The sequence below is a fragment of the Delphinapterus leucas genome, chromosome 15 (assembly GCF_059928025.1).
Source record: "Delphinapterus leucas isolate spDelLeu-1000000601 "Yukka" chromosome 15, BTC_Dleu_Yukka2, whole genome shotgun sequence".
NCBI lineage: Eukaryota > Metazoa > Chordata > Mammalia > Artiodactyla > Monodontidae > Delphinapterus > Delphinapterus leucas.
Window position 1 is genome coordinate 26,303,833 of NC_143143.1, and position 27,433 is coordinate 26,331,265.

General features: G+C 37.8%; 1 protein-coding gene and 1 long non-coding RNA gene across 17 annotated transcripts in view; one reads left to right on the forward strand and one right to left on the reverse strand.

Annotated features, from left to right (window-relative positions):
- LOC111163512 (uncharacterized) overlaps positions 1-27,394 on the forward strand; it is an 87,517-nt gene extending 60,123 nt beyond the window's left edge. Inside the window, exons 4-5 of the long non-coding RNA XR_016387812.1 lie at positions 4,000-4,062; positions 18,213-27,394. This is a non-coding gene — a long non-coding RNA (uncharacterized LOC111163512). The remainder of the gene's footprint in view (positions 1-3,999; positions 4,063-18,212) is intronic.
- The window catches only part of MRTFB (myocardin related transcription factor B), a 200,553-nt gene that overhangs the window by 28,273 nt on the left and 144,847 nt on the right, over positions 1-27,433 (reverse strand). For 15 of the 16 annotated variants that reach the window (XM_089896140.1, XM_089896139.1, XM_089896135.1 and 12 more), the window contains 6 exons: positions 26,948-27,013; positions 24,797-24,852; positions 23,580-23,655; positions 19,832-19,993; positions 18,301-18,479; positions 1,217-1,351 (listed from right to left, as the gene is read on the reverse strand). In XM_089896140.1, coding sequence (XP_089752266.1) covers positions 1,217-1,351; positions 18,301-18,479; positions 19,832-19,993; positions 23,580-23,655; positions 24,797-24,852; positions 26,948-27,013 — 674 coding nt within the window. Of the gene's footprint in view, positions 1-1,216; positions 1,352-18,300; positions 18,480-19,831; positions 19,994-22,172; positions 23,475-23,579; positions 23,656-24,796; positions 24,853-26,947; positions 27,014-27,433 lie in introns of those variants that run through there. The other variant, XM_089896143.1, reaches the window with a different exon arrangement.

The window sequence follows — 27,433 nt, forward strand, 5'->3', positions numbered from 1 at the left end:
GACATGCTGGGGGTTGTGGGAAGAGGAGGTAAGAGCTGATTTTACTGGCAAAGTTACACTTGCCACCCTTTGGGATTTCTGGTGAAGATGGTGAAATACACTGGTACGTGCCCTGAAGGCATGGACACCTGGGCACACGGAGGAACAAAAGCGCCTTCTCTCCAGGGAGGTCAGGACAAGCACAGGTCCTGGGGACGAGGGGAGTGAGGAACACGCCCCAGGCTAGCTGCCTTCTAGGAGTGCTGCAATGGCTAACTGGGAAGGAAGGATGAAGGCCAGACTGGGATTCGGAGACGGGGTCCTTCTGGCCTTGTCACTTCCTCACTTCTCTGGGCCTCAGTCTCCTCATCTGAAAGGTGCTGAGAGGACCTCTCTGAGGTCCTTTTTCAGTTCTAAAAGTTTGAGATCTGTGTTCTGCTAGTTTTGGCAAAAGTCACATCTGAAATGATTAAACTATTCCTCAGTTTATAACACCCCCCCCTTTATTTACCGGTTCTAAATACACGTTAAAAAACTTAAAAAATGTATTATATATTGAAAATTTGAATCTTCCTTGGAACTTCTAACTGAATTATTTTGACCAAGTGAAATGCATGGAACAGTGCCACAAATCTGCAGCTTATCTGAAGAACAAATCAAGCTGTATCAGGCCAAATCTGCTAAATCAAAAAAATGTATTTGCTTGTCAAAAACCTTTAACCTGTCACATATCTGCAGTACCACTGAGTTTGACCTTGTGTATAAAGCCCCAAATCACATTACCATTACAGGCATCTGCTTGTGAGATTCATGAATCCCAAGTACTATAGACTGTCTCTCTCTCCCTTGTTTGTTTCATCTTAGTGGCCTGGGTGGAAGCAGAATTGGGAACTGCTGATAAAATGATTCCTAAAGTCTTTCTGCACTGCTGCAGTCATTTTATACAGACTGAATTTTGTGCTGTTCTTCTGTGACCATCGGCTGCAGTCATTTTATACAGACTGAATTTTGTGCTGTTCTTCTGTGACCGTTGAATGAGAGGGCATTTGTTGAAGGTGGCGGTGGTTTCAGTTATGAAGGCCTGGGTGAGCAAGTCCTTCTGTGGTTTTGTTTTCAAGGCTTCAGGCTAAAAGGCAGGCCGGGCAACGTGGACACAGCCTTTGTCCTCTGTGCTCAGGGCTACACACCACAGTTGAAGGTAAAGACGCTCAAAGCGGCGTGCATGCAGGGTACCCACCTTCACCAGTGCTGGCCCAGGCTTTGCTGAGGACACGGTGTTGGTGGGGAGGACAGGCGCTGTGGACCGTGTGGGGGGCTGGTCTGCAGTAGGTGTTTTCAAGAATTCAGGAACTGCTGGGGACACTGAAGTAAACTGGTGGAAAAGGCAGAAAGGGGACAAGTCTGTGAAATCAATGACAGTGAAAAGAGAAAAACCAAAATTATAAGGGGATGACCTCATTTTTTAAAAAGTCCACTAGAAAAGAAACAAAAGAAAAATATAGTGTCATGTCTGAGACCCAGATGGTGGAATAACATGCTTTACGTCTGTCGAGCCAATGATTTAGTCTTTGCCCCAGTAGCAATGAAAAGCTAAAGCTAAATAAGGCTAGATTGACAAAACTCTAGTGTTTTCTCAGAAATACGGCCAGAACTGTCCTTTTTTGGCAGAAAAAAAGTCCAACACTCCTGTAAAAATGATCAAAACAGTACATGGTACTTGAAAGGTTTTCTTGCCCTATAGGTCACACTAATCTGGGCTAATTCAGATACGATATTTAGTCTATGAATCCCTTCGACCACACCCCAGATCCACCGTCAGGAAGCCTCTGGTAAGAAAGCTTCCACTTCCTGGAGGCCCACTCCACGCATGTGTCCTTCAGTGTGCTTTACAGCTTCTGTTCCCATCTCCAAACCTGACCAGCACTCTTGTCAACCATCCATCCCATCGCCCTCCGCCCCTCCCATTTCTTGCAGCAGGAGAAAACCTGAAGAATATATTGATAGGATTGACCTATGCATTGACAGTCCCCTCACACTTAAAGCAAGAAGTGAATTCGTTGCCTAGGCCAAAATAAGCAATTACTGAATCTCAATGTGGGGTCATATATTAATAAAGGAAGCATCACAACCCAACAGACTATTCCCACTAGCAATCTTCTTTAAGTAGATTTTAAGTATTCACTTACTGGAAAGAGATAGTACTATTGTAATAAATCAGTTAAACGTTGCACTGATTGCTACTTGGACCCAACAGCCTTATCTTAAAGGAAAATGGCTTTATCATTTCCACTTCCCCGAACAACTGTCCAATTCATTGTAATAATCAAAATCGGTTCTCTTGTTGAAGCATTTGGGTTTAAAAAATAGCAAACTGTATTTTCCCTCCTTAAAATAAATGACCTGAAAACTCAGAGGGCTATTAGCAGCAAGAAATATGATGCTTGGCACGTACTAGTTACTCAATAAATATTTGTTTAATGGGTGAATGGAAATTCCTGGTGGCGTTACTCACGCTGGGTTACGCCCTCCGGCCCCGCTGAGCCTGGGAGATGTGTGTGGGTGCAGTTGACTGTCCATGCCCATGTCGCCTCTCTCCCTGAGCTTTGTTTTCATTTTGCCACTGATTTCAATTTTAAGTAACTGTTAGTAAGTGTTGATGGTATAAAAGACTTGACTTTTTAAAGATGGCAATTTCATTTTCAAACAGAAATGAAGGAACTCCTCCACGAGTCTTGACACCTATGTTCCAAGGTGACTTCTGTCCCCAAACAGCCCCGAGACAGCCAGCTCCTCAGTGAACCTCCGAGATGTGCAGTGAACGATGACGGCCAGCTGATCCCTGCTTTAAGGGATATGGTTTTATGTTGTTTTCCTTTCACTTTGTACTTTTTTTGGAAACGAGGATACTTATCTCTGGGTCAGTTTTCACGCAGGGGAAGAACATTCTTTGGCTATTAAATAGTTGGCATGTGAAGTAGAACCAGATATTTGAATTCTGAAATATAGATATGTATATATTTCCTTGCAAATAAATTCTACTAACCTGGCAAGCTATTTTTACCAGCCCAGCCCCTGCTGACTGATAATGATAGTAATGATTTATTGGAGAGCAGTCTTAATAATCTGAAAAATAACCCAGGTACATAAATGTGGTATCAGTTGTAATATCTATGAAAACGTTTGGCCTGTATTTCTAGACTTTGCCTAACTGACTTCAACCTTGATTACTAATACTCCCATCTTATTAGCTTCTTTGGTATTTTAGTGTGACTCTCCTACCCAGAAAACCACAGACTTCAGCAAAATACAAGAATAGCTCAACTGAGATACACTGATTGTTAACTTTACCTAATCTGAAGATAAATTCTGGTTAAAAAGGGAGAAATATCTAAACGCTTCTTTACATTTTGCTGGTCTTTTTTATGTGCCTTAGAAAGGACCGCCCCCCTGCCCCCGCCCCAATCTTAGATCATATCTAAATGTTAGAATTCTAGTGGCTAGAATTACCCCCAAAGTCTAAATATTAATGCTGTTGAAATGATAGTATTCCAAAAAGGACCACAAGAATATCCAAGGCATAGAGGATACTACACTTATTTTGTTCCACAGTAAGTTGAGCAATATGTTAAAATCTTAAAAGAGTCCTTTAAATATGTTTAAATTGACACCAAGATCTAAATTCACCTTATGGACTATCAAAATTTAATCTCAAAATGATCTTTTCTCCAAAGAAACAAAAAAGCTTAAAACTGTGCTTTGTTTTACTGGATCTGATACACTGTTCTCATCTCTCGTCGTCTCGTGACAACGGTTCTTTGTCATCATAACACCATGAAAGGAAATGTCAGGAAAACATTGTGGTTTACCAGTGGATATTTATGCTTTAAATAAAACTCAAAAGAAAGCACTTCCAATTTTAAAGACCGATCTTTCTCTTATTAGAAATTACTATGGAAAAGTTCTGCTACAAAAGAAAAAAGAGCAAATGTTTAAGCTGATTAGAGTTTTATAATATTTCAGGTATCTGCACTGGCTCCTTCTGAAAAGATGACACATTTGCCAAAGACCAATCATTCTTCTCTGGTAAGTTCCTTTTTTATTAGAATTCCTTTATGCAGTCTAGAGGGATAGAAACTAGCTATTTAAAAACAAAACTTTTTTGTACTATAGATTTCAAATCTACAACAAATGTGTTTTTAATTTAGGATGTAGCAGAGATCTTAATTAAGATGGCAGAATGCAAATTAGAAATTCAAGATGCAGTTATTCTTTAAATATTTCCATATTCCAATCCTCAAATAAAATGAATGAGTTGAATACAAATCAAAAACATATGCTTTGTATATTTAGTGGATGGATATTTTACGTAAAATTCTAGCTCTGTTAAAACATATCACCTAGCATTACCCCTTGTTTCTGTAATATATAGTTATAAGTTTAAGTGTTTCATTTATAGAACAAGTAGCTGAACATTAAAATCTACTGGCACGGACTTCCCTGTGGTTCAGTGGTTAAGACTCTGCACTTCCCATCAACAGAGGAATGGATAAAAAAGATGTAGTATACATATACAATGCAATATGACTCAGTCATAAAAAAGGAATGAAATAATGCCATTTGCAGCAACATGGATGGACCTAGAGATTGTCATACTGGGTGAAGTAAGTCAGACAGAGAAAGACAAATACCATATGATATCACTTAAATGGGGAATCTAAAAAGAAATGATACAAATGAACGTATTTACAAAAGAGAAATGGACTCACAAACTTAGAGAATGAACTTAAGGTTACTGGGGAGGAAGGGTGAAGGGAAGGGATAGTTAGGGAGTTTGGGATTGACATGTACACACTGCTATATTTAAAAAGGATAACCAACAAGGACCTACTGTATAGCACAGGGAACTGTGCTCAATGTTATGTGGCAGCCTGGATAGGAGGGGAGTCTGGGGGAGAATGTATACATGTATACGTATGGCTGAGTCGCTTTGCTATGCACCTGAAACTATCACAACATTGTTTATTGGCTATACTCCAATATAAATTTAAAAGTTAAAAAAAAAAAAAAAAAGACTGTGCTTCCAATGCAGGGGGTACAGGTTTGATCCCTGGTCGGGGAAGTTCCACATGCCGCGTAGCACCACTGGCACAATAGCTAGTGGACTTTTAGTTGGTACTTGAATACCTGATTAGTACTGAGCCTTCATGTATCCCTCATTTTAAAAAATCGATTATTTTTATAAAAATTGTGGTAAAATGTACATAACATAAAATTTACCAAACCATTTTAAAGTGTATAACTGTATGTCATTACGTACATCCACGGTGTTCTGCAACCATTACCACTATCCGTTTCCAGAACTTCTTCATCACCCCAAACTGAAACTCTGTGCTCACTAAACAACAATATGCCATTCTCCCCTCCCCGCAGCCCCTGACAACCACCATCTACTCCCTGTATCTATTAATTTAACTACTCTCGGTATCTAATATAAGTGGAATCATACATTTGTCTTTCTGTGACTGGCTTATTTCACTTAGCATGATGTCCTCAAGGTTCATCCATGTTGTAGCTTGTGTCAGAATTCCCTTCTTTTTAAGGCTGAATAATACTCTGCTGCATGGGAACCACATTTTGTTTATCCATTCATCTGTCAATGGACACATGGGTTACTACTACCTTTTAGCTATTAAATAACAGCCAAATAGTAAATAATGCTGCTGTGAGCATGGGTGTACAAATTGCTGTTCAAGTTCCTGCTTCCAGTTCTTCTGGCCATAAACCCAGAAGTGGAATTGTTGGATCTTATGGTAATTCTATTTTTAACTTTTTGAGGAACTACCATACCATTTTCCATAGCCGTTTGCACCACTTATTTCACAATTCCACCAACAGTGCACAGGGGTTCCAATTTTTCCAGATCCTTGCTGAGAACTTAATTTCTGTTCTTTTTGATATTCTAACGGTATGAGGCGATATCTCATTGTGGTTTTGATTTGCATTTCTCTAGTGATTCGTGATGTTGAGCATCATTTCATATGCTTGTTGGTCTTTATATATCCTCTTTGAAGAAATGTCTGTTAAAGTCCTTAGCCCATTTTAAAATCAGGTTATTTATAGTTTTTGTTGTTGATTTGTGGGAGTTCTTTATATACTCTGGATATTAGCCCCTTATCAGATACATGATTTGCCAATATTTTCTCCCATTCTGTGGGTTGCTTTTCACTCAGTTGATAGTGTGCTTTGATGCAGTTTTTAATTAATTAATTAATTATTTTTGGCTGCACTGGGTCTTCGTTGCTGGGCGCAGGCTTTCTCTAGCTGCGACAAGTGGGGGCTGCTCTTTGTTGTGGTGCACAGGCTTCTTATTGCAGTGGCTTCTCTTGTTGTGGAGCACGGGCTCTAGGCACGTGGGCTTCAGTAGTTGCAGCACACGGGCTCAGTTGTTGTGGCTCACGGGCTCTAGAGCACAGGCTCAATAGTTGTGGCACATGGGCTTAGATGCTCCGCAGCATGTGGGATCTTCCCGGACCAGGGCTCGAACCCGTGTCCCCTGCGTTGGCAGATGGATTCTTAACCACTGTGCCACCAGGGAAGTCCTGCACAGTTTTTGATTTTGATGAAGCCTAATTATCTATTTTTCTTTTGTTTCCTGGTGTCATATCTAAGAGAGCATTGCCAAATCCAATGTCATGAGGATTTCCCCTATGTTTTTTCCCTAAGAGTTTTATAATTCTAACTCTTATGTTTAGGTCTTTGTCCATTTTGAGTTAATCTTCATATATGGTGTTAGGTAAGGATCCAACTTCATTCTTTTGCCTGTGGACATCCAATTTTCTTAACACCATTTGTTGAAAAGACTGTCCTGTTTCTATTGAGTAACCTTGACACTGTGTCTAAAATCGTTTGACCATATATGTGAAGATTTATTTCTGGGTTCTTTATTCTATTCCATTGGTCTATATGTCTGTCTTCATGCCAGAACCACACTGTTTGCTGTAGCTTTGTAGTAAGTTTGAAATCAGGAAGTATGAGACCTCCAACTTTATTCTTTTTCAAGACTGTTTTGACTTATTTGGGGTCTCTTGAGATTTCATATGAATTTTAGAATAAATTTTTCCACTTCTGCAAAAAATTGTCCTTGGGATTTTGATAGGAGTTTGTACCGAATCTGTATATTGCTTTTGGGTAGTACTGACATCACCACAATATTAAGTCTTCTAATCCGTGAGTGTGAGATGTCTTTCCATTTATGTGTTTGGTTGATTTTTTGTAGTGATTCCTTTCTCATTTCCTTTGTGTACATTCTATAGATATTTTCTTTGTTGTTACCATGGGGATTACACATAACATCCTAAAGCTATGGCATCTAACTTATATTGACACCAGCCTCAGTTATTTACAAGAACTACTTTACAGTTATGTCTCCCCACTTTATATTATGTCACTAATTACATCATTATATATCATGTAGCCATTAACATAGATTTATAATTTTTGTGCATTTGTTACTTAAATCCTGTAGAAAATAAAAAGTGGAGTTATACACCAAAATTACAATAATACCATTCCTTATATTTGTCGATGTATTTACCTTTACCAGAGGACTTTATATTTCTGAATGGCTTTGAGTTATTGTCTAGCATCCTTTCATTTCAACTTAAGGGCTCTCTAGCATTTCTTACAGGGCAGGTCTAATGATAATGAACTCCTTTGATTTTTGTCTGGCTTGGTTGTTTTAATTTCTCCCTCATTTTTGAAGGACAGTTCTGCTGGATATAGAATTCTTGGTTGACAGTTTTTTCTTTCAGCACTTAGATATATCATCACAATATGTCTTCTGGCCTGCTGAGAAATCCACTGATATTCTTACTGGGAGATTTCCTCTTATATGCGATAAGTGACTTTCCTTGCTGCTTTCAAGATTCTCTCTGTCTTTGACTTTTGACAATTTGATTTTTATGTGTCTCAGTGTGGATCTCTTTGAGTTTATTCTCTTTGGCATTCATTGAGCTTCTTGGATTTGTGTATCCATGTCTTGCCCCAAATTTGCAAAACTTTGGGTCATTATTTCTTCAATTCATTTCTCTGCCCCTTTCTCTCTCTTCTCCTCTCGGACTCCCATAATGCCCATATTGATCTGCTTGATGGCATCCCATAAGTCTCTTAGGCTCTGTTCACTTTTCTTCATTCTTTTTGTCCTCAGACTCAATAATTTCAAATGACCTGTCTTCAAGTTTGCTGATATTTTTTGCTGTCTGAGTCTGCTGTTGAAACCCTCTAATGGATTTTTCAATTCAGTTAGTGTATTTTTCAGCTCCATAATAAAGAAAAACAATAATTTCTGTTGATATTCTCGTTTTGTTCATATATTGTTTTCCTGATTTCCTTTAGTTCATTGCTTGTGTTTTCCTTTAGCTTTTTGAGCATATTTAAGACAGTTAAAGTCTTTGTTTAGGAAGTCTGATGTGTGTGTTTCTTCAGGGATAGTTTCTGGAGATTATTTTGTTGCTTCGAATGGGCCGTATTTTCCTGTTTTTTGTATGCCTTTTTGTTTTTTGGTGGTGGTGGGGTGTTGTATCTTTGGTTTAAAATTGGGCATGTGAAGAAACATCCACCTCTCACAATCTTTGCAGACTGTTGTTGAAGACCTTCACTAATTTTATGGGCCTCTGGGCCTTGGGATTAACTCTGGGTGGAGGCTTAAGGTTTTGTCAAGTCTTTTCTGAGCATGTGTCCTGTCTGGGCCTAAGTGCATGGTTTTTTTGCTTGGTTCTGTTTATTAAATTTAAAAATTTCCCCTCATGCATGCCTGCTTTTAAATGTCTTAATTTCCCAGAGTCTCACCCTAGCTTCTTCTCAGGGCCTTAAAGAGTTCTGCTGCATTCTTTGGCCTGCAATCTACTGCCCTCAGGTGTCTGGGCCTGCAGTTCCTCTACAATTTTCACATGATGTGGCTCCTGCCACTACCTTCTACAGCTTCTGCTAGCCTGAGATCCAAACTATGCAATTTCCCCCGTCTGAGTTCTGAGTCAAGCAAGTCAGACACTAGTCCCTTGGCCAGCCCACAACAGGCCACAATATTGCAAACAAATTCTGCTCTACTCCTTCCATCCTGAGGGAGGGAACTGGGTATTGGGCCACTTCCTCTGACTATGCCATGCTGGGAAGGGTGTGGGCAAGGTTGAGTGAAAACACCATGACATTTTCTACATTTTTGAATGTGGCTTTTTCTTGATTGGGTGTTTGGTTGGTGTAGATATCTGACTGGTTTTCAGAGCTCTTATAAATTTATTTTAGTCAGTCTGTAGTTTATTTAATGCTTCTGTGAGAGAATGAGGGCCTGGACCTTCCTATTCTGCTGTATTGTTGATATGCAGTATCTTATATAGTGAGACACTGTTAAATATGCAAATACATGCACAAAAATCTCAATGTGAGCCTATTTATTTAGTACTTCTAATTTCTAATAGTTCAATTATAACCAATACTACAACTATTAAAATAATTCCACACAGCAGAAGGGCGATTAGTCAGAGTATCACCAACTACTCTAATCATTAATGAATTTGTTACTTTTGGTGGTAACTTCATAACATAAAAATTTCATTAATACTTTAGGATCAACTTTGGAAAACCTAAAGCCAAAGTCCACCTTATTTAATTAAATACAGTCCTCTTTATAAAGTTGTCACATATTATTTATTATATTCTCCAGAATCATGTAGAATGTCTATTACAACCTTTGTGTGACCATGCTGGTGATTCACCAGTTAGTTAAAGTGACCATTAGGGGCCAGAATGTGGAAGCATAATAAACATTAAAATTACTGTTATTCATTTTTGGTAAGTGAATGATGTTACTTGAGTAGACTATATAGTAGAGAAAAAAATGTTATGTATGTTATTTCTTGGGTAATACAAATACCAGTTGTCACTATGAGTCATAACAGGATGAAACAGGATGATGTTCTGGAAAATAGTCTTAAGAAGAATCTCACACTGTTGGCCTAATAAGAACAAAGTCATTAGTTCAAATCCCCTGCAGGCCAGACAGATGCTTTTTCATGATATCTGCCCCCAGATAATATATATAAAGTAAGTTGTTCAGTGCCTGAACAACACTGAAGTAAGTGTAATGGCCAGCAGATGTTGGCCATTATTTATCATCATCTCAGTTATATTCAATAAAGATTTATTTATTAATAAATAGGAAAGGCCTATTCTGCATAATGCACCATTTTGGGCACTTTTCTGTTGGTCACAGGAGAACTGAGTTAAGAATTGGGATGGAACACAACTTCACAGTTAATGTTGAAAACCAGCTCAAAAATCTATTAATAGTGGCAGACTCCTCTTGATATATAAGTTATAAAAAGCATAACTGAAGGGGTAATCATAGGAATTACAGTCAATATCTTTGATGTCCTATTCGGGCCTTTACTGATAAGTGTTTGTAATAAAAGTCTAATTTTGATTATTTAGTATATATGTACACGGCTTACATATTAGACCTTGCTTATTCTCTTTGTTAGCTTAAACCTAAAATTTCTCTATTATTTGGCAAAAGGTCACCTACCTGAAAGTTACTTGAAACAATGGTAAAAAATAGCTTGCCAAATTCTCCTAAGCTTGTCTTCCTGAAAATACAGAGTAAGTGTCCAAGAAGTTGCTTTCAGTACTACTTTGAATTTGAACACAGATCCTGTCAGATCATACTTACAGTTAAACATTTGGGTGTTTATAATAAATGATTAATTAAATAACTTAAGAAATCATTGAGAGAAAAAAGGTCCTCAGATTAAAAGGACCAGTGTCACAGCTTGTGGTACCCATGTGTGGCTTGCTGGTCTTAATTTTCTACAGCTTTCCATTGTTCAAGAGTTGCTTCAGCATAAAAATAAATTGAGCTCCAATATGTGATGTGTGTTTCATTAATATTTTGGCAAATTCCTTTCCAGCTGTACTTTGATCAGAATTGAAAAGACAAGAGGAAAGTCCAAGGAAAAGCAGTTTTAGTCTCTTACAGACCACAAAGGAATAATAGATATTTCAAAGAATTTACATTTTGAAGGAAGGTTGTGGTCGTGTTTACACTGTTCACATTGTGAGGTCATTAGCTTTTTAGCACTGGGATTGTAAAACAAGTGCCTGAAAAATCTGTTTCTTGCCTAGATATTATGTGTTAAAATTTTTTTTTGGTAGGGAATGTTTCTTTTATTTGAACACTTTCCTGTAGGACTTAAACTTCTGGTATCTATCCGTGTGTTTTGAAAAAGAATTAAGGAGATTATATGTCATAAGACATTTTGGAATACAGCAAGGCATATGGAAATCTTGAGCCTAATTTTCTCCCAACTAATTATCTTTAAGTATAACTTTTAAAGAACCTAGAAGAAATTCCCTGAATTGGTCTTGAACATTACAGTGAGCCAAGTAGGAAAATAATTGAACAGGAAAATTAGAAAAATGTGTTTAAGCCATAGGATTAAATGCACAGCATAAAATGATGATGAATAACCATATGAAAAAACTTCAGGTAAACAAGAAGCAAAGTGAAATTTATGTCAGAGCCACTCAAAAGTGTGGTCTGTGGACCTTTGTTACCTGCCAGTGACAAGGACAGGAAGTCTTAGGAAATTTGATATCATCCCATTACTTTTATTTTATTTTAAAGAGGATTAGTCCACAATGCATTGGAAATTAAACTATATAAAAAAACAAACATATTGGGACTTCCCTGGTAGCACAGTGGTTATGAATCTGCCTGCCAGTGCAGGGGACATGAGTTCGATCCCTGGTGCGGGAAGATCCCACAGGCCGCAGAGTAACTCAGCCCGTGCGCCACAACTACTGAGCCTGTGCTCTACAGCCCGCGAGCCACCAACTACTGAGCCCGTGCCCCACAACTACTGAAGCCCTTGTGCCTAGAGCCCATGCTCCGCAACGAGAAGCCACCGCAATGAGAAGCCCGTGCACCGCAATGAAGAGTAGACTCCGCCCACCGCAACTAGAGAAAGCCTGCATGCAGCAACAAAGACCCAACGCAGCCAAATATAAATAAAATAAATTAAAAAAAAAAAAGATTTAAGAATATGATTAACATACAGCCAAGTTCACGATATGTTGAGAATACAGTTTAGTAGTGTTTACAGCAGAATTTCAAATTGTAAAAATAAAAAATAAAAGGAATATACATATACTTAGGAAAGTTTGTAAGAGGAGTTACGGGTGATTTAAACAAAACAAAACAAAACAAACATATTATTCCTCCACTACAGGCAGTTTGAGGAACACTGGTCTACAGTAACTAAATTCACCATCAAACTCGTATACTGAGTTTCCATTTTAAAGATTAAAAACTAAGAATATCAAAGAACACCCAAAACACAAGATGTTTATGTTGCTCTTTTAAAATGAGGGGCTGTCCCTTCCCTCTGTAAACTTGATGTCCAATGAGAAGGAATCTTTTCAGGTACTTTCCCTTAAACTAGAAAATGTGAAAGTAATTATATTTAGGGAGATAAATATATTTTACATATATATCAAATGAGGTGACTGGACAAACACTAGATAACAGTGAATATAATTAAAGTATAAAATTTGCCAAAACAGGGCTTCCCTGGTGGCGCAGTGGTTGAGAGTCCGCCTGCCGATGCAGGGGACACAGGTTCGTGCCCCGGTCCAGAAAGATCCCACATGCCACAGAGTGGCTGGGCCCATGAGCCATGGCCGCTGAGCCTGCGTGTCCGGGGCCTGTGCTCCACAACAGGAGACCACAACAGTGAGAGGCCCGCGTACCACACACACACACACACACACACACACACACACACACACACACACAATTTGCCAAAACAAAACCTAATTATCACTTCTAGACACAAAAATCCCAAAGACTTTATAGGCATCATAAAGTTGGCCTCTGCAGTTGATTAAGAAAAAGGAAACAGGGCTTCCCTGGTGGCGCAGTGGTTGAGAGTCCGCCTGCCGATGCAGAGGACACAGGTTCGTGCCCCAGTCTGGGAAGATCCCACATGCCGCGGAGCGGCTGGGCCCGTGAGCCATGGCTGCTGAGCCTGCGCGTCCGGAGCCTGTGCTCCGCAACGGGAGAGGCCACAACAGTGAGAGGCCCGCATACCGCAAAAAAAAAAAAAAAAAAAGAAAAAGAAAAGAAAACAGAAACAAAACAAATAACCTACAACATACTTGCGATCTGACATCAATATAGCACAGTTAACATGGAGATGCTTTTTTAATTCCACAAATAAAAGTATAATATTAAGAATCTTTGTCAGAGTCCTTACTTATAAATACTAAAACACAATCAAAAGGAATTTTATAAAGGACACAATTTAAGAAGGTTTCAAGATATACGGTGCAGGAAATGTGTAATGGGTAAAGGTGCAGTAAGCCAGCCCTGATTCTAGGTTCTTTTACTTGAACGTGTAAGTAGGGAGTGCACCATTCTCTAAAGTGGGTCTTTTCCCAAAGGCACTATTGACAGATAAAAAGCAGACTATTAATGGTCTGTGTGTAAGCGGCAGAACTGGCATTGCAGCAACACTAAAGAGTGTTATAAAAACTAATGTTTAAGTTCATGAATGACCTGAGGCTTAGTGTGTGCTGCACTGGCAATAAATAGGCTGTATTTATTCTTCAAGAAACACTGCTATTCCTTTTTTCCTTCAAGGAATTCTGGAATGTCAGCCCACTGGGTGGGACAGCCTCCGGTTAAAGTTTCTCACTTATAAACTTAGCTGGAGACCAAGTTTCAAGACCAAAGCTAAGAACGTAATAGTACAAGCAATGCAGGGAAAAGGAGAATGATAGTCTCTTACACAGGTGGAACTGTCATGAAGCCATTACCAGGCAGATGGCTGAGGTGACAAAAATTCTCTATTACTAAAAAGCTAAGGCCATGCTAAGATGTCCTGACTTACTCAGACAGAAACAGAACAAACAACCCAATTGGATAAGTAGAACTGTTTTCTAATGGTATGTACTTACATATTTGACATTCTTTTTAGCCTTTTTTTTTTTTTTTTTTTTTTTGCGGTAGGCGGGCCTCTCACTGCTGTGGCCTCTCCCGTTGTGGAGCACAGGCTCCCGCGTGCAGGCTCAGCGGCCATGGCTCACGGGCCTAGCCGCTCCGCGGCATGTGGGATCTTCCCAGACCAGGGCACGAACCCGTGTCCCCTGCATCGGCAGGCGGACTCTCAACCACTGCGCCACCAGGGAAGCCCCAGACTCTATTTTTAAAGCTCAAAACCAGGGTGCAGCAAATATGGTGAGAACAGTAGCGGCTGGTCTCCCTTCTCTCCGTTCCTGCCTGCTTAGACCTCAGACCATGGGCTGGTCGCTGACCCTCATCCTTCCTCCAGGCCAGGTTCCAGCGAAGCTGAGGGGCCAGTCACACTTGCCCTGTAAACTCTGACAGCAGAATATGAAGTGTAGCTACCCACACTACCTCTTGTGACTCCAAGAGGGAGAGGCTCTACTCGCAAATGAGAGAACACAAACACTGCTTCTACAAGCTGGCGTCAGCACTCATGGTGCTGAATGCAATTCAACATTTATTGAGCACTCTTTCTGTACCAGGCCCTGTGCTAGGTTAAAGATAACACCCCCCCCCGCCCCCCTATTTCAGATCATGGTGATAAGTGCAATGAAGAAGATAATGCTGAAAGACACAGTCCCCAACAAATAGATATTCATGAATGAGAAGAAATGCCATAAGAAAATGTGCAAACATTTTTTTTTTTTTTTTAATACCTTTATGTTCCTTTCTCTTCCACGTTTTTTTTTTTCGCGGGCCTCTCACTGTTGTGGCCCTCCCGTTGCGGAGCACAGGTTCCGGACGCGCAGGCCCAGCGGCCATGGCTCACGGGCCCAGCCGCTCCGCGGCATGTGGGATCTTCCCGGACCGGGGCACGAACCCGCGTCCCCTACATCGGCAGGAGGACTCTCAACCACTGCGCCACCAGGGAAACCCTGTGCAAACATTTTTAATCCCCAAACTTCCATATTTCTCTGAACCCAGGCCTTCCCCCATGAAAGGGTTAATAAGGCAGATAATTGCTAAATTCCTTTCCAATTCAAAAATTCTATGATGCTGGGCTTTAACAAGAACATTTTCTACTGAACTTGACCAATCCCGTTAAGTAGTTCAATAGTTTGGGCTTTAATATAACTAAATACTATTAAAATTTCAGTAAGGTAGAAACACCATAAAGAGAGAGAAAAAAACAACAGATTATGTGCAGCACAGAGTTCTTATAAAACCAAAAGAAACACTAACACTCACTGAAAAATAAGAAATGTAAATTCCCAATGCAATTATCAAAAAATATTAGATCTTTTGCATGCACTAGATTCTAAGTTTCTGACACATAATAGGTGCTTGATAAATATTTGTTGAACAAATGAATTCAATCTAACCAAAATCAAGGGGCCAATTAAAACATTCAAATCTCCAGTGTGCAAGGTTTAAAGTAATGATATTACCTACTTGTGATAAAGACATAGTGATAGTGGAATAAAGACTGTATTACTTTCCTGGGAGGCAGTTGAGTGCCTACCTTTTGCTTAACAAAAGATTGAAATCCATTTCATTATCTAGTAATTATTCAAAGAAATATTAGACAAATGCCCAACAATGTATGTATTGAAAAACCAGCATGTAGCAAGAATGTGAGAATACAACAGGGGCACTTGTGTGTTTAAGAATGAAAAACAGGAAACAACTCTAGGTAACCAATAACAGGTAATTGGTTAAAAGAGATACAGTGTATCGGTTCAATTAAATACTGAGGTATAAAAGCAAGGAACACATACAGTTACCATATGACACAGCAATTCCACTCCAAGGTATATACCCAAGAGAAGTGAAAACATATGTCCACATAAAAACGTGTACACAAATGTTCATAGCACCATTATTCATAATAGCAAATGTTCACTAGCTGATGAATAAACAAAATGTGGTATATCAACACAATGGAATATTACTCAGCCATAACAAGGGATGATGTACTGATACATGCTACAACATGGATGAACCTTAAAAGCATTACACTAAGTGAAAGAACCCAGTCACAAAAGGCCAGATATTGTATGATTCCATTTATATAAAATATCCAGAATAGGTAAATCCAGAGACAGAAAGTGGACTCCTGGTTGCTTAGGGCTGCGTGGCGGAGCTAACAGGGAGTGACTGCTGAGGGGTATGGGCTTCTTTTGGGGAAGATGAAAGTGTTCTGGAATCAGATAATGGTGAGAGTTGCACAAGTCTGTGAATATACTAGTAAGCAATGAATTATACACTTTAAAAGGGTGAATTTTCCCAGTGCCATTTTTTTTTTTTTTACAGAAATAGAAAAATCCATCTTAACATTAATACGGAATCTCAAGGGACCCCAAGTAGCCAAAACAGTCTTGAAAAAGAAGAACAAAAGTTGGAGATCTCACACTTCCTGATTTCAAAATTTACTATGAAGCTACAGTAATCAAAAGAGTGTGGTACTGACATAAAGACAGAGATATAGGCCAATGCAATAGAATAGAAAGCCCATAAATAAATTCCTTTGTACATGATCAGATGATCTTTGACAAGAGTGCCAAGACCATTCAGTGGGGGAAAGGACGGTCTTTTCAACAAATGGTGTTGGGAAAACTGGATATACACATGCAAAAGAATGAAGTTGGATCTTTAGCTTATACCATATTACAAAAATTAAAACCAATTAAAGACCTAAATATAAAATCCCAATCCATGAAAATCCTAGAAGAAAACAGGATCCAATCTATCCAAAACAATCCAATTCATAACATCAGATTTGGCAATGATTTCTTAGTGTGACACCAACAGCACAGGCAACAAAACCAAAAATACACAAGTGGGAGTAGATCAAACTTAAAAACTTCTGTTCATTAAAGGTTACTATCAACAGAGTGAAAAGGTGACACATGGAATGGGAGAAAGTATTTGAAAATTATATATCTGATAAGGGGTTAGTTAATATCTAGAACATATAAAGAACTCCTACAACTCAACAGAAAAACAGATGACCTGATTTTAAAGAGGGCAAAAGATCTGAATAGACATTTCTCCAAAGATGATATACAAATGGCCAACAAGCACATGAAAAGATGCTCAACATCACTAATGATTACAGAAATGCAAATCAAAACCACAGGTGAACATACTCAATGTCTTGTAATACTACAATGGAAAAGAATCTGAAAAAAAATATTTAAGTATATATACACACATATATATTTATATGTATAACTGAATCATTTTGCTGTGCACTTGAAACTAACATAACATTGTAAATTAACTATACTTCAATTAAAAAAAAAACACAGTGAGATCACTTTGCACCACTAGAATAGCTACTATCAAAAGAACAGAAATTAACAAGTGTTGGTGAAGATGTGGAGAAATAGGAACACTTGTGCGCTGTTGGTGGGAATGTGAAATGTTGCAGTCAGTATGGAGGTTCCTTAAAAATTAAAAATAGAACTACCATATGATCCAACAATCCTATTTCTGGATATATGCCCAAAAGCACTAAAAGCAGGGTCTTGAAGAGATATTTCCACATTCACATACTCATCATTATTCACAATAGCCAAGAGATGGAAGCAACCCAATGTCCACTGATGAATGGATAAATAAAATGTGGAATATCTATAAAATGGAATATTATTCAGTCTTAAAACTGAAAGAAACCCTGTCACATGCTACAACATGAATGAACCTTGAGGACATTGTTAAATGATATAAGCCAGTCACAAAGACAAATACTGTATGATTCCATTTATATGAGATATTCAAAGTAGTCAAATTCATCGAGACAGAAATAGAATGGTGGTTAGCAGGCCTGGGGGAATGGGGAGTTGTTGTTTAACGGGTTTAAGTTTCAGCTTTGTAAGACAAAAAAGTTCTGGAGATCTGTTGCACAACAATGTGAATATGTGTACCACTACAGAACTGTACACTTAAAGTGGTTAGAAAAAGGATGGATTTTATGATATGTGAGTTACATCTCAAAAAAAAGTTATATGAAAAACTTTTAAAGTGAGTTATAAATATGAAAAAATTTTAAAGTGAGTTATAAAACAGTAAAATAAAAATATGTATATAGAACAGAAATAATGTAAGAATCTACTGAAAATGTTAGTAGTTGGATTACACATGACAAACCTATATTCTTCTTCACTTTCAGACTTCTCCTCTGGTGAAAACATATTACGTTGATATGTAAAAAACAAGCCACTTTCTCTGTTGAGGGGTAAAAACAAGAAAGGTGATACCTGGGCTGGAGTGTTTGTAGTCACAGGAGATGGCGATTCACTAACTTTTGGCTCACTTGGGGACGCGGCTGACCCCTGCGACTCCTGGCTGGCTGGCTGGTCTGGAGACAAAGCATCACTGCTGTCTTCGTCAAATGAGAAATCGCCCTGAGTTTGGGGATAGTCCTCCTTCCCAACACCTAAAGAAAGAAATGATTTTTAATTTATCTTGGCCTTGGAATACCAAGGTTAAAATGAAAAAGGAGAAATATTATTCATTATAAGGACTTAAGAAGCTGGTTAAAAACAAAATTGAACATAATGTACTTCCCCATGGGAGAAGACACCACTATCTAAGATGAATACTTGGGGAAAAAAACCCAACCTGAATCAGATCAAGTCTTTGGATCCAAATACTAGTTATAGGAAGTACAGGAGACAAGAAAGTTTTTCATGACACCTAGGGATGCAAATGCATTTAGAAAAATCTAGTAATGTGGAAATGCTAGAGGATAAAAGCCTGTTCATCAACAAATAAAAAGTAAGGAAAGAAAAGAGGAGGAAGACCCACCCAGGAGATTGACTTAAGAGATACATCAGCTAAAGAGGCAATGTGTGGACCTTGTTTGGATCCAACTTGGATCCAACATTTGGAATTCAACTGTTAAAAAACATTATAAGGCAAAATGGGGCTCTGACTGGGTATCTGTTGATAAGTCCCACTTCACAGAGCAGCCCTGCTGTACTGACATCTTACCTTTTGGGGCCCATTTCTTCGGAATTGAATGGAATCATAGTGAATTGTACTACTAAGAATTACTGACTACAGACTACCTAAGATTTAAATTCATACTAATGCAAAATATGAAGTCCCCATGATTAATGGAAACTATAATAGTTTTTTAAGTAGGAATATTAACTTTTCAAAATTGCTTGCTGAAAAAGTGGCATTATTCTGGAAAACAATTTTTTTCTGCTGAAGTTTATGCCAGAAAAACATGGTAAACATTAGTAACTAAGTATGGTAAGACTGGGATAAAATGGGCAGATTCTACCATTCTTAATGAATACATCTATACGCATCTGCTATTCACCTTGCTGAACTAAGACTGAACAAACTATTTTTACCTTTCCTAGAAGTAAACTGAACTAAAATAATGAAAAATCTGTAAAAATCTTAAAACAACAGAAACTAAACATAATACAATAAGTTTAACTTAGAAAACATGGTAACAAAATCAGAACTTAAAGACTTAAACATTGTAAAGCAACTATACCCTAATTAAAAAAAAAAAAGACAGGCTTAAACCTCAGATGTAACAAGAGGAATCTCTGTGATAAGAGATGGTTGTCTTGTAATACATAATAACACTAACAGTAATAATGGGAATCAGTGCAAATGTTAATCAATTTCTAATTTACCCAGAAAACAATAGTCATGATTAGTGCTGGCTTTTTAAATTAAATTTTTCTTATTTAAAACTGATTTTTCTTATTTAAAACCTCCAAGTTTCTTTTTCTCCCAGAAAACAGTAAAATTTTAGAGTCTTGCCTATAATTGCTTCCTTAACACTGGAGTCTACAGGAAGGATGTTTTTCTCTACCAGCTCCATAGGACCAGGTCTTTGAGCAATCTTTTCATTCAGATCATCAGCTAGTCGAGCTCTTTTCAACTTCATCTGAGTAGCCTGCAGGGATGGCTCTGCAAATGTTTCTAAAACAGGAAACACAGTTTCAACCATTACTTGAATTACTATTTCTATTCCATAATGTTATTTCAGGCCAACTAATTTAAACTGGTATAAACAGACTTACGTGTTCCTAACATATTTATGGAGAGACAATGACTGTTTAAGAATGCTCCTGTATACAATTTACATTTTTAGTCCTAGATAGCTTTATACCGTCTATACAGTATGGATGTCCTCAGACTCAAATTAATATGAACTCAAGCCAAAAATGGGGTCCTGCTATTGCTCATTTATGGTAGGAGAGTCAAATTCATATTTATTAGGCATTGGGGATACAGAGGATGAACAAGAGAGATGTGGTTCATGGCTCAAGAAGTTCGCAGTTTTAGATTTGGCTTCATTGGAAAGTCAGTTCGTAGAAGGGGAGAAACTGTTATCTCAGGATATAAGCTTCTCTGCAGGAGTCAGTGGGGAGAGCTACAAATCACATCCTTCGATCAATCCATGTGCATCTCAGAGTCCTTCATCATAATTAAGAATTTGGGTTTATTCTGAATACATAACCTTGGGACATTCAATTACATAGTAATTAATAGTCATATAGAAGCATCAACTCATCTACCCACATATGCATAAAGTTGTATAACAGGTGTGATACTATATCGTAACTCATTCATTTGCATAATTCTGTCAGTTACTTGTGTTTCTGGTAACTCTCATTATTTTATTACATTGTTCTAAATAATGTTTATGATTGATTAAAGATAATGATGAGGGGTTAACCCAATACTGAGTTGAAAGTCGCTTACCCCTTAAATTATTCAGTATAAGGTCTTTTAATGAAATTCCCTGTAAGTAACGTCAGGATTATCTGGTGTTCTTCATTCTGTAGGTTAGATGGCCTGGCTGAGGCCCAAAGAGCACTGAGACCCCAAGGGCCAATAAACTACCCTCCAGCACAGCTGATCACTTGTCTTACTACTGGTTAAGTTATGTGCTTACCAAGTATCAATCTTGATTGTCTACAAAACAGCTCATCACTATTGTGACTGCTATTGTCAATACATAATTTAACCAGATGTTATGGGGAAATCATAAACTTCAAAAATAAAATGATTATTTCTTGGAAACCTGAGTTAAATGCTTTGGAATGACTTGATAAAGGTAAGCCATTAAAAAAAAAATCACTGTCACATTACTTAGGGCAACTAACAACGGTAAAAGATTTGGGGAAAAATGATAAAATCTAGGATTTTTAAACTCAGATTGCTTTTCAAGTGTCTTTTGAGTTCTGTTCCACCATGAATGGAAGTTGTAGATGATGTACAATGGCTATGCTTTATACAAGAAAGATGTGAGCTCCATTCGTGAAAGCCTTCCCCGCACGTGAAGGTCCTACCCCTAAGTTGGAATACTGGCAAATAAATTCATGTTTCTGTAAGTTAAAATAACACGTATGCCCATCTCATTTTTATAATTTTCCTGTATAAACAACTCTGGCCCCGATCTTATTAGACAGAACCCTTCTAGCCACACAGCAAGATGATAGGTGGGGGGAAGTAGACCGTGCAAACCACTTTTAGGTTGATGTTTAAAAGCTTTTGTTAAGATCTAGGCAGGAGAGTCTTCTGCCTTTTCCTCTCTTCCACTGACATTATCCAAGTGATATTAGGAATGTTTGGGAAGAAAATATTCCAAAAGTAAATAATTAGAGGCTGGCATTTTGGTATGCTTCTGTTCCTGGTCTGATTGCTTCATCATCTCCTTGAGGCCGAGGCTGGGTTTCAGCTGCTGAACTTCAGGAAATAATTTAGACTTTTGCCTGCCAAACATCCAATTCAATCAAAATTGGGATAATGTTATAATAAGTTGGGGGTGGTTTTAAGGTATTTTTGAAATTATAGATGAGACATTCTTTCTTACTTCAAAAGTCTCTACTTTAGAAGAGATGTCCTAAAAACATCACTTATGGTTCATTCATATACATAGTTAGGTTTTTAAATGCTGAGTAGTCTCTTTTTGGAAAAAGCAGATATGATTCCTTTTGATAGTTAAATGTATTTGCCTTAGTTTTAATTATATTAATAAAGTCTGTTACAGTTAGAAGGCAAGTTGAAACAGACAGCATCATTCCTACAAAAATGTTCCTTATAGGTCAAGATATTTTGAGGCACAGAAGGAGCCATTTACCAAGTTACTTACCAGCAAATTTGCTTCTCTGAAGATTCACTTATCCCTGACAGCTGGTAGCTGCTCCTACCCTACCACTGGAGTTCTGGAAAAGCTTTTTTAGTCCAGGAGACTTCTGAGACGTTCACAACCCAAAGTAGAGACAGGAACAGACCTCTCACCTCCCATCCCAGACATGAAGATGGTTACATAATCATAGATTATTTGGATAAGAAGAGACACTACTTGGGGTTATAGAGGCCAACTTGATAGTTGGAACTTCTTTACAACATCCTTAATGTGGTTTCAGCCTGTGTTTATTCCCTATCACAGCAGCCTGTTTATTCCCTATAGAGCACTTTTCACAATCTGTAATTTATTTGTTTTGCCTATGTATTATCTGTCTGTGCCACTAGAATGTAAGCTCCATGAAGGTGGGCATCCATCTGGCTCACTTGGGTCTCTGGTGTCTAGCTTGCAGGCCAGTGTACTAACAGCTCTAATAATGGCAACCGTATCACTTCTTGAAGATTTTATTTTGGACATATCTGACTGACCTTTATGCTGAGCTATAATCTAATACTCTGTCATATCAACCTAATTCTAATACTAACTCTATCATTAGGCCAGAGAACACAAATCTAATCTTCCTCCTACCTAATAACTGTCTCTAAATGTTTGAGAAGTTTCTGCTTCTGCTCAGGGTTTAACACTCTCAAGACTATCACAGGGTCAAAGCTCCTTAGTCCACAAATTAGTCAGTAAAGCAAAACAATGAAAGAAAATGTAACTCAGGAGTTTAATGGTGGAGATACCAGATTTCGAGAATGCTCTGTTTTTAGAGAGAAAAACATCACGGCCTGAGCCACATGTCTCACCAAAGATGGAGTGGAACTGTCCTTACTAGCTTCCTAAGAGATGAGGCTCAGTCATCGAGAAAATCTGGTGGGTCAGGTGGAGCTAGTTTGTGATAATGGTCAGATCGAGCTGGACTGTTGTGGGTTAAGTAGCAACAAAGAGAAAATGTCAGGTATGGGCCTTGCCCCAGGTAGACCTAACAGGGTCCAAGTCGTTGAAAATCTAGGGTTAGACCTGTGGCTGTCATACCCCTTATGACTTAATGAGCAGGTGCACATCCCTCACTGATGAAGAAATCCTCTGGACCGAAAATGTTTTTCCAGAACACTATGGTAGAGATACCTATAGCACCCCCAGCTGGCGGGCAAGAGTCAGTCCATCAATTGGCTATTTGGAGAGTCAAACCTTCCCCATGTATCTAACATAACATTTTTAGCTTTGGGTCTTCATGTTGCTATCCAGTTTGGAGGATGTCAGCCTGTGGGGTAAAAAGTTATTAAAATGGGAATAAACAGAAATGGTGGAATTCTCACTTCTTTTCTTGAGAAAATGTAGCAAAAGCAGCAGAAATAGAATTTTTACCTTCTAAAATGTGCATCCTGACAAGTTCAGAACGATCTGGTCGGCTCCGAATCTTGTGCTTCAAAAAGTTTTCGGTCTTTAAAAAAGAGAGAGAGAGAAAAATTCTTACCATAAATTGTTTACGATTTATTGTAGTTTTACATTTTTTTCTCAAGGTACTCTATTTAAATAAATTGTATACTCTTTTGATCATGATTTTGAGAGGAAGAGTAGAAATTAGTACTTTGAAAAACTATTATCCAATACATGATTTAAATTGCAGCCTTCAAAGTTGTACAGGGATTTGAAGTGTATGCTGGTATAAAGTAAGCACTTTATAAACTTTTATTTTAAAACTTGGAAAAGGCAAAGGCTCATAATTTTGAAGATGACTTTTGAACAGGGGATTTGAACATTTAAATATCTAAAATCAATAAAATCTACACTTCAGGTCAAGTAAAAATCCATCTAAGATAACACATTTCCTAAAAATCCTAATGTATTTTCTGTGATGAATTCCTATCTTTAATCATACTTTCTTATTCAGAACTGTACTCAATTCTAAACAATAAGGCTTTAAAATGGGTTTTGTATTTTATAAGACTCTAAGAGATCATTATTGCATCCTGGGAAAATTCTTAAGGAATTTTTGGAACATGCTTATTTTCATATTGCATGATAGATGTTTCCTCTAAAACAAAAAGAATAATGGCACTTTTAAAGAAAAATAATAAACACCAATTTAGTGTGCAACTATGATGGAGTCATTTCAAGGAATAAAACAGAGCTGAATATGGCAATATTCCTCATTCAGCCAAATTCTCCCACCCTTGGTCAAATGTACTGCTAACATAGACCCAGGAGGGAAACGAAGGAAGGATCCGGTGTCAGTACATCACTTGGGCTATCTGTCTGCAGAGGTAGTAACAAATGGCAGAATTACTCCATCATTATTCTAAAAACTGTTGTTATGCTCCAAAAGTAAGAAAAAAGTGTGATTTGTCCTTTATGTACAACACTAGTTTACTAGTTTTAAAAGAACAAAATTTGAATGTCCTGTATTTTCTATAAACCTCCAAGATAAAACTACCCCAGGATATATTACTCTACATGCCATGTTATCCTGAAAATACACTATATTTTCTCTATTGATATACGTAGGAGTAAGACTGTTACTTGTCCACAGGTACTTTAATACAAAAGAGAGAAGCAGAATATTTTAAACTGAAATTCCTTACTCTGGCTCGTTCCAAGCTTTTTATCTGCTCGTGGAATGCCGCTGGGCTCTTCAGGGCTGTGAGAAAAAGAAATCATTTCCACGGTATAAATAGAGGAGTTAATACTTCAGTCAAATGTTACAGCGTATCATGGTGATGTTTTCTCTTAATCTGATTAGTGTGCCTCTACAGTTCCATTTATTTCCTAGTTCCTTTAGGAGATCTGCAAAATTGAAACCTTAAATGTTTCAGAATTAAAATTATGTGTTTTACAAATAAAACAAGTTAACATTCACAACAGAGTTGTATACATAATGGCAATGCATATATCAGGTCAGACTAGTTCCAGCCCATAGTTGGGGCAAATTACCATTACCAAGGGAACTGTGTGATGGTTCCTTAACAGGTCTTTGCTCTTATGGCCCTACAAGTTACTGGGAAAAGCCCACAGGTCCTCAGGGCATTTAACGTTGGAGTGATCTAGCCTTGAACTTGAGGACACTCTGCAGTTCATGTCTAAGAGATCAGAGTTACCACCTACTGAGAACCCACAACACACTTAGCCCCGTGCTCTGTGGCCCATCACAATTATATTGCTGCTCATCATCACAACAGCCTTGTGACATAGGTATTAGCCCCAGCAGAGATGAAAGGCTCAAAGAGCTTAAATGAATTCTTGAAGTTATACAGCTAGATGGTGGTCAAAGCGGGATTTACATCTAGAATTCTGAATTTGGCAGGTTCATGCTCTTTCTACCATACCACAATGCAACTCACTCTAAAGACACAGTGATTCCTTAATATGTTAACTTCTAGTACATTATTCCAAAGTCCCAGAGACAGAGAGAGGCAGTGTTTATTAAAACATCACATACTACAGAATTTCTATCAATTATCTTTGCAAAATCTTCTGTGTGTATGTCCCCTGCTGTCTGATTACACCCTACACTTATCGCTATGGGCAGTCAGAGAATGTGGATGGAATGCAGGACTAGGCTTAACCTGGGCTATCACCTCCCAATATTGGCCAATCAGCTCTTGGTAACATTCTTTTCAATTCTGGTACTTAAAGCATTGCAAAGACTCACAGAAGCCCACCCAAACAGGTTTGGCCAGGGACCAGCTCCTAAAAGCAGACTACAGCTGGCTTCACAGTGGTATTTAAAGCACCACACTTTGATCCTGTTTGATTGATTCATATCAGGAATGCAGTGGTGGAGAAATCTGGCAGATTATCAAACCAGCTTCTGATAACTGGTTTTATCACAATGCTAGATTTAAAATATGTAGATACTCAATTAATAGTAGTTCAGAAAAAAAAGTGTTCACAGGGAAAAACATCTCCTTATCACAGAGAAAAATCGTTCCTTATCACAAACCAAAAAAAGGCAATAGCAGTGACTGTGAAGACTGGGAAGCATAAGTACATTTTGTAATTTCTTTCTAGTTTTTTAAGCCAAATAAGTTACTTCTTAGAGAAATCAATTTTTAGACAAAAATCCCAAAATAATGCTAACAGCCTATACAAAACCACCACTCTTCTCCTCTAAAATATAAAATCACCTCCAAATTTGGTGATTAAAGGTAAAGAAGACAACTTGGACAAATATTCTAAAATTAATAGACTCTCAAAAATGAAGGAATGAAGCCTAGAGCTACTTGGGAAAATATCTGTACTTGGGCAAGAAAGATTTTATTAATTATAAATAGAATGCTTATTAGTCCTGTAATTGAGATACATAATTATACAGACTATACTATAGCATCAAAGATAATTAATTTGAATTAAAGTAGAACCAGGTTTTGAATTAACTTATCATGTTACTTTTGCCAGTACCATTGGATTCATTATCTAGAGTGATTATTTCAGTTATTTTAAAGCTAAAAGTAATGCTGAAGTTTGAAGTAAGAACTGATGTTAGCCTAATTACAGAGCTTTAAAGGTATTCTTTGATAATATAAAATTCGTGTCTATCTTTTAAGTTGCATCTGGTTTCCAAAATGTATTTTAAATGATTCTGTTAGGTTAGCAATGCTGATGCCTGGTTTTTCCTTATAAATTGTATATGCATTAAATGGATACCACTGAAAGTAGAGTGTGGAACAGCTTCTTCTTAGACATGCCCATTTTGTTACATCACATTAGAAACGACAGTGACACTTCAGTCTTACGTGGCATGATGCCCTGGTCCACTAGTTGTTCTCTTGTCCTCCTTTGTTGCAGCCTCAGCTGGAGCACTGTGAAAAGGAAATAATCACCATTGGAGTTAACAGGCAAACTGTAGGGTCCAACTTACAAAGTTCCAGAGGAGATACAATTAAGCTTACTTAAAAAGCTTATATTTCATAAATGAATAAGGATACTACCTGGTACCATTCAACCTGTCCAAAAAAAAAAAAAAAAAAATCAGTTTGTGATTTCTGCCTTTTGGGTGAACTCTGAAGTTCTCTCAGCTTATCTTTTGTTTAGTCAGTTAATAATCTTAAGTTGATGATTAAAGCTAAGTCTTTGTTGTTTAAATACAATCACATCGTACTCAGCAAATAAACAAAAATAGTTGGCTTATATATTCTTATTAATAAAAAATAGAAATGTGAGATACCTTGACATTCCTTAGTTTTTTTTAAAAAACAAGTTAATAGCAAAAATGTATTTTA